The sequence below is a fragment of the Frankliniella occidentalis genome, unplaced genomic scaffold (assembly GCF_000697945.3).
Source record: "Frankliniella occidentalis isolate FOCC.00 unplaced genomic scaffold, Focc_3.1 Scaffold306, whole genome shotgun sequence".
NCBI classification, from domain to species: Eukaryota; Metazoa; Arthropoda; class Insecta; order Thysanoptera; family Thripidae; genus Frankliniella; species Frankliniella occidentalis.
The window spans coordinates 74495-81792 of NW_026267431.1; the positions used below are offsets into that span (position 1 = coordinate 74495).

Sequence of the window (7298 nt, forward strand, 5' to 3'; positions counted from 1 at the left end):
GGGTGGGGCGGGTCGTGGGGCCCAAGCGCAGCGTGGCCCGCCCGGCCGACCGAGCCGCCGAGCGTTCAATCAGAGCCCGGCCAAGCCCGGCGGCCTGCACCGGATATGCGGGCGGGACCAGCGCAGACCCACGCCGAGGGGCGTGGCGGGGCGTGGCGGGGCGTGACGCGGCGTGACGGGGCGGGGCTGAGCGGGGCGGGCCAGCACTGCGGCACCGGAAGCGCGCCTCCCACATGCCCTGCCACGCCCCGCCACGCCCCGCGCCACGCTACGCCCCCCAGAGGAACGCGCCTAAAAACCTTCCCAACTCCCCCTTTCTCCCCTCCAGAGAGGCGTAAACCAACAACACTTTTTATTTGTTGGAATGTCGACCCCATCACCGCTCTGTCCCCCGCGCCAGGCCTCCCTCACCTGGGTCACCCGGGCGCCCGGACGCGTCAGCGACGTCCCTCCCCCGCCGTCGTCACCTTCATTCCAAAAGGCTGCAGTGCGCGGCGCACTCTTTTTGACTTTTGGTCGGCCGGGCCACGCCGGTCCCTCCGGGCGCCTCACTCCCCAGCCGTTCTCACGACTTGCGGGTTACGTAAGGATGTAGCGTGGCGGGCGATGTCAATGGTGCCTGACTGTCGAGTGCGCGGCACGGAGGACGGAGGCCGGGCCCCGCGCTCCGCCACGCCCCGCCACGCCGCGCCTCGCCTGGCTACGCCCCCCACACAGCACGCCAGTCTGTGTGACTCCCGTGAGCTTTCATACAAAAGCAGGTTCACGCTCCGCTCGGCGCGCGCAAACACGCGCTAAAAAACCTTAGCGAAGCCGCCAACCATGCACGCACGGATGGGCGAACGGTCGGCCCGAGCCGCCGCACATTACAGAGGGTGCGATTTTTCTGCGCCGAGTTTTAGCGCCGTGTGGAGGGTCGCGGCCGTCGCGGCAGAGAAGTGCCCCGCCTTGACATTCCTGCTGCTGCCGCCGCTCTGCCCCGCGGCCCGCGCGCTGCATCGCGGTGCTCGTCATCAACGCCAGCCCGGCGGCCGGCCCGGCGGCGGCGGCCCGCGGCCATCAGCTCGGATGACATTTACTACTCGTTACCACCGGGCCGGGGCGGCCGGGGGACGGGACGAGACGGCCGATGAGGCAGGCGAGAGGCGGGACGTACTGTATCGCGCGCGAGGGGCAGCGACGAGGCGAGACGAACCCGTTCCTCAAACTCGCGTGGCTCCTTTTACTAGCGCTTCGCGCGCGTGGCGTGGCGGGGCGTGGCGGGGGTTTAGTCGTAGGCACCCAGTATGGAGAGTGGTGGCCGCGGTGGCACGACGGGCAGCAGCGCGCCGTCCCCCGAGGGCCCTGGGGGCCGGGGTGGCGGTGCCGCGCCGTGCCTTACATCGGCGTAGCAAGAGAGTTTGTCGCGGGCCGCGCCGGGGCCTGTCACACTCCCTGGCCTCGCCGCCGCGTTTGCCCTCCCACCGTCTTGACGGCGGCCCTGTAAGTGTGCAGTACGCGCGCCGGTCGATACACCGAGGGGGCAGACCCCTTTCCCTCCCCCTCGCCCCGACCCCGGCCACCTGCCAACTGCTTCAGAGCCCCGGGGGCGTTACTCGCTACGCAGGTTGCCTATATTTCGGGGGCGCGGTGAAGAGGACGGGGGTGGGGGTGGAGAAAGCGGTTCGTAACAGACGCGCGGGCGAGGGGTGGTCTCTGGTGGCGGGTATACACTCCTCCAGGGGGTGCGGGTGCGGCACTAGTCTCTCTTTCTGTAGCAGGCACGCACGTAACACACAAGCTCGCGCTCAGGTGCACTACCGTCGGCGGCGCCGAGGAGGCAGGGCGCAGCGACGGCACCCGGCAGGCCGCGGCTCGACTCCCAGTGCCCCGGGGCCAGTAATTGAGGGTTGTCGTGACCGTCAGTCCAGTTCGCAGCCCCCCGCCCCGCCCCGCCCCGCCTCACCACTCTGCCCCACCTTACCCCGCCAGCACACACCGGTGGCAGTGGCGGGCCAGAGGCCCTCGTTAAAAATCGATACGGCATAACATGCAATCACGCCATAACATGGGTCGGGCCGGGGCACGGCGGCCACCAGGCGGCCACCCCCGCGAGCGCGCGCGTGGTATTTTCGGGGGGCGCTGCGCGGTTCCGGCGCGCGATGCCGAGGTGCGCGGGGGCCGCCAGCGGTCCGCTGCTAAACGCCCTGCGATACAGTCCGCGGGGGCCCGGCTGGGGCTGGTCCACGAAGACCAAACGTGCACTCGAGGGTCTCACTCTGCACCTATGCGGCGATGGCCGTGACGACAGGAAGGAAGATCACGATCAGCAGCACAGCCGGCTCTTTGTATCCGAACCTGTCTCCACGAGGCAAAGGCAGACGAGCGCGCCCACCTGCGCCCGATCATGCCCCCCGCGCCACCACACGCCACGCCGCGTCCCCCACCGAGTGTATATTTGACCCCTTATCCTTGAGCAGCTATGATAATTTGGCGTACGCTGCTCGCTGGTACCCACCAGTGCCCGGTACACTGCCATCAGCAAAGACCGGAGGAGTATTCCACTCAAACCCGCCGGACGCGCGGGAGCAGAGAAAAGAAAAGAAAACGAAAAGACAATTGAGGTTTTTTCCTCTTGTAAAATTTGAATTTCTTGATCTGCATGACCGAAAAAGTAAAAGAAAAGCATTCTTCTGGTCGGGGCCGTGTGGTAAGTTGTGCGTAAGACCTTCTGCTGCTTGAGCCTGATAGGGGAGAGAACAGACCGCACCGAGGGGGCCGCCCTAGTCGTGGAGGTGCTCAGGTGCAAAACCGCGACTACTCTACTTCGGAGCGTGCGAAAACAAATCGAGCCGAGCCTCTGCGCCTGCTGCTAGCCCAGCTAACGCCGCTAACGCCACGGCCGCAGCGCTGCGCGGTGCGGCGGACCGCCGAGGCGCGTCTCCTGCTGCTTTCCCGGGTCACGCAGGTCGCCGGTCGCGCCGCCGGGATTGATACGTCGGCCGCGAGTCCTGCCCGGCTCGGCAGCTGCAGCCGCCTGCGGTGGCGCGCGACGCTGCGGTGGCGTGGCGTTGCGCGGCGTCGGCGACGACGTGATCTCGGCCGCTCCGCCGCCGCCGCCGTTCAAAGCAGGTGAGAACGGCAGCGCCACCGGCGGCGCCGCGGCGCGGTGGAGCCGCGCCCCCCGAGGGGAGCAAGGAGGAGGGAGACCGCGACAGGCGTCCTCGCGGTGGTGCGCGCGCAGCAGCTCAGGACGCCGCCCGCGTCGAGGAAGAAAACGAGTACTCACCATGGAAACCATGAACCTGGAGTGGCGGATCAGCGCTCGGGGGAGAAGATCTGCGGCCGCAGCCAGCACCTATCGAAGCAAACGGTCCAAAGGTCAAAACACACTAACGTCCTGCTGCTGCTGGCTGCTGCTGCACAGCCACCCGCTCGGCGGGGAGCCGGTCTCGGCCGCGCGGTGCAGCGACGGCGGCGACGGCGGCGGCGGCGGCGGCGGCCTGCCACGCCCCCGGCACGTGAGCGACGGCCCGGCGCCGACCTTGAGAAATGGTGAGCGTTAGGGATTCCCATGGCGGCGCGGGCCCCGCGCCATTAGGAGCGCCAGCGCGGGCATCAAACACACACACACACACAGTCACACACTCACATCACATACATACACACACACACATACACACACACACACGGCGGTGCTCTTGCTCGGGCGATAGCGCGGATGCGTACAATCCATGTTCGCTCGGACACGAGCCTACTATGCCTGTCATGTGAAACGCGACGGGAGTGCGGGATCGCGTCCACCACATTCCTCTTTGTATGCCGACCCCGCGGGCTCTCCGCTGCGCTGGGCTGTGCGCCGCTCGCTGCTCGCGCCGCACCGCCCTGGCCGCGCCCCCGCCGCTGACCCCGCCGTACGCAAATCAGATGCGCGCGCGCGACGTGTGCGGCGGGGCGGCTACGGCCTCTGGCCAGGTCTGCGGCGCATGTGGCCGCCCCGCCCCGCCCCGCCGCGGAGCTCATTGCAGTCGCTTCGCGTAGGCTCAGCAGACAGGTGAGCGTGTGTGTCCTAGAGCAGCGCGCGGCGGCGGCGGCGGGGGCCCCCGAGCACGCGTGTCGCCATCAGAGCATCGTATCGTCCTCACGCAAAGTCGCGGCGTCGGCGAAACGTTTCGTTTGAGGCGGCGGCGGCGGCCCGACGCGCCGCTCTTCTTGGCTGCTCTGCGATAGACTCTCTCGGACTTGCACAACCGAACCACCACCACCAACACCGACACCGTCCTATAACCGCCCGACTAGCTCTCTGCTCCCGGCGCGCCCCGCGTCCCGTCCATCTCCCGTCCGTGTGGGGACACGCCGCGGCCCGCGGCCCGGGCAGGGGCGGGGCGGGGCGGGGCGCGACACGAACAGATCGCTTTGGTATTCATGAGGCGAGGTGCATCGCGGCGCGGTGGCAGAGCGAGTACCTACATAACGCAGGCAGCAGTGGGGCAGGGCGCCCCGCGGCCCAGCAGCGCGTGCCAGAAGGGACCTCTACAGATGGATGGATGGATGCCTGCAGATGAATGGGATGGGCGGCCCGAGAGTGTATTCCGGCTGCCCATATCGGAGCCGTAATGTCCGTGTCGCTCTGACCCCAACATGGCAGCGCGGCGGCATAAGGAAGCAAGGTGGATCCTCCTCGAGCACGTCGTGCAAGGACAAGAGGCCGAGAGGACAGCGCACTACTGGCGCGCCACGCCGGGCCAAGGAGCGCCCTGACGGCCGCGCGTGTCGTGTCGTCACTCTGGGAGGGACTGCGGGACTGCTTTCGAAAAAAGCGGAATTTTCAGGTGGAAAAAAACACCGCGGAGCGACAGGATAGCTGTGTGTGTGTGTGTGTGTGTGTGTGGATTCGACGTTGATTCGAACGCGAGCTGCCCGCCCGGAGCATCCGAATGGGGGACGCCACGACGGCTCACCTCGCGAGGTGTCCCAACAGCTGTCGTGGCCTGGCGTGGCCTGGCGTGGCGTGGCGTAGTGCGAGGCCCCCGGGAGCCGCATATCGTTAGGAGCGTCGTTACAAAGTGCGGACGGCGGCGGCGGGCGGGGCGGACGGCGCGAGCATAATGAGAGGTACTCTCCGGAAAACTGCGCGGGCGGCGGCGCTGCTGGCTGTTCCATGAGAAAAGCGCACAAAAATAACGCCACGTAAAATATTTTGACGAGCGGATGAGCGGATGTGGACGGACGAGAGTGGGGAGGGGCGCTACGAATTTGAAATGAGGTGGATTTCCGCCGGTCGCGCATAGGCGGGGACACGTGGGTGGGGTGGGAGTGAGAGAGAAAAGGGAAGAAGAGGGCGTGGGACAGAGACGGAGATAGTGGGAGAGCATGAGCAGGTAGGTACCTGGTAGGTACCAAGCGGTGGCAGCGAGCGCGCAGCGTGTGTCATTAGCGTGTGATAGCGCATCATAGCGCCAGTGGGTCAGGGTCGGCCGGGCGGGGCGGGGCGGGGGGAACATCCACAAGGTGCCGTCGTCGCACACCTGAAGCCGAGCAGCCATATAGTCGCGTCCGAGACTTCTGTCTGGGAACATCGTCGTAAAAACGAGAAAAAAATAAAAAGGCAGAAAAAAATTCCTTCGCTCTTTTCAGACGCGTGTGGTGGTGTGTGACATCGCGGGGACACCCATCAGCGCAGTGTGGACCCGCGGACGCGAGCCTCTGTCGCGGCGCCGCCGAGCCGCCCGCGTAGACGATGATACTCCTTGCCCGTGTCAAAGCAGTGCCTGCCTGCTCCCCCCCAACCTCGGTTATCGCCCCGATAAAATGCCAGACGACGACGACGACGATGCTTCCCGCTCGGATCCCGGCCGGGCCACGCCGGGCCACGCCGCGCGGGAACTTTTTGGCTCGCCGACGGCCCCGGCCCCGAATCGGATTGGTGGGCCCCGCGCCGCCACCCACCACTCATGTTAGCTTCCTGGCACTGCCGGCAAGCCAGTTCCGGCCGAGCACTGTCGAACAGCCGCTCCACACGGCGCGGGTGGGAACCCTCTCTGCGCGCTCGCTCTCGTGCGCGTGTGCATGTGTGTGTGTGACTGTGCGGCTGCATCCGGAACGCCGCGCCGCTGTCCATGTCGCGCGCGTGAGCGAATAGGTCCGGTCGGTCCGGCGGGGCGCGGTGGGGCGCGGCCAGGCGAGGCGGACGGTCGGCCCGCGATGGCTGCACCCGATAGTGACGGCCATATAGCGCGCCCGCCGCGCCCGGACACGCCGACGGGGGGCATGGTGGCGGCGGCGGACAGGCAGCGCAGTGTGACTCCCCTGCACTGCTGCACGGTGCACGACTCGCCGCTGCCCGGCGGCACCTGCCTCCTCCTGCCGCCCAAGCCGACGACAACCACTGCGCACTTTAATTGGAGGTGCGGGAGAGAAATTAATAAAAAGTCTCTGGAGAACACCAAAATACAAAATTTCTTCCTCTTCTTCTTCTGGTGTGGAAAAGCCGAGCGGTCTCTGTGAACCCTTTCCGTTGTGCGGGGCCAACAACACGTGTGCTTGGCGGGGCGTGGCGGGGCGTGGTGGGGCGGGGCACGCGGGGCGTAGCGTGTGTCATGTTCGGTAATGACATCCTGCCGCCGCACCCCACCACCGGGCCCCGCCGCGCCCTGCCACGCCCCTGTGAGCCGCGCCCCGCCCCGCCCCGCGAGCGCCTGGAGCGCATGACTGCAGCTTGCAGTAGCTCCAGTGGTAGCAGCAGCTGCCCGAGCGAATTGTCGGCACCGGCGATTACGGCTAGAGGTGCATTCCGGGGTGTGGCGGGGCAGGGCGGGGCGAGGCGTGGGATACACGCACTTTAACGCGGCGAGCCGGTCCCAGACGGGCGATAACGCACGACACGGCGGCGGCCTCGGAGCTGTCGACGCGCCTGTCGCCCGGGACCACGGCGGCGCGGCGGCACCTCGGGGACATCCCGGGGACGCGCTCCAGGGCCCGCTCCAGGACTTCCCTGCGCGCCTTCGATCGAACGGCATGAGCGCAGCAGAAGCCGCAGCGCACAGCGGGGCCCCCGCCGCGCCCGCCCGCTCCTACCCCGCGCCGTCGCGCCGCGGCCTGCCCGCGGCAGCCAGGCCCCCGCCGCGCCCGTCCCGCCGCGCCACGCCACGCCCCGCCGAGCCGTTCGTGACCGTCCTCGGATCGAACAGGCACAGTCCGCACGCCATCGACACGCCCACTGCCCCGCCGCGCCCCGCCACGCCCCGCCACGCCCCAGACACGCCCCCTTCAGCTGCGGGCCATGGGTGGGTAGCTCTGTGCGTCCGTCGGCTGTCGCT

The 7298-nt window shown here is 67.9% G+C and overlaps 1 protein-coding gene across 1 annotated transcript in view; it reads right to left on the bottom strand.

The window, feature by feature from the left end:
- Positions 1–3297: 3297 nt before the first annotated feature.
- Positions 3298–7298, bottom strand: part of LOC127750995 (collagen alpha-1(I) chain-like) — a 5735-nt gene continuing 1734 nt past the window's right edge. Inside the window, exon 4 of the mRNA XM_052273852.1 lies at positions 3298–3337. Coding sequence (XP_052129812.1) covers positions 3298–3337 — 40 coding nt within the window. The remainder of the gene's footprint in view (positions 3338–7298) is intronic.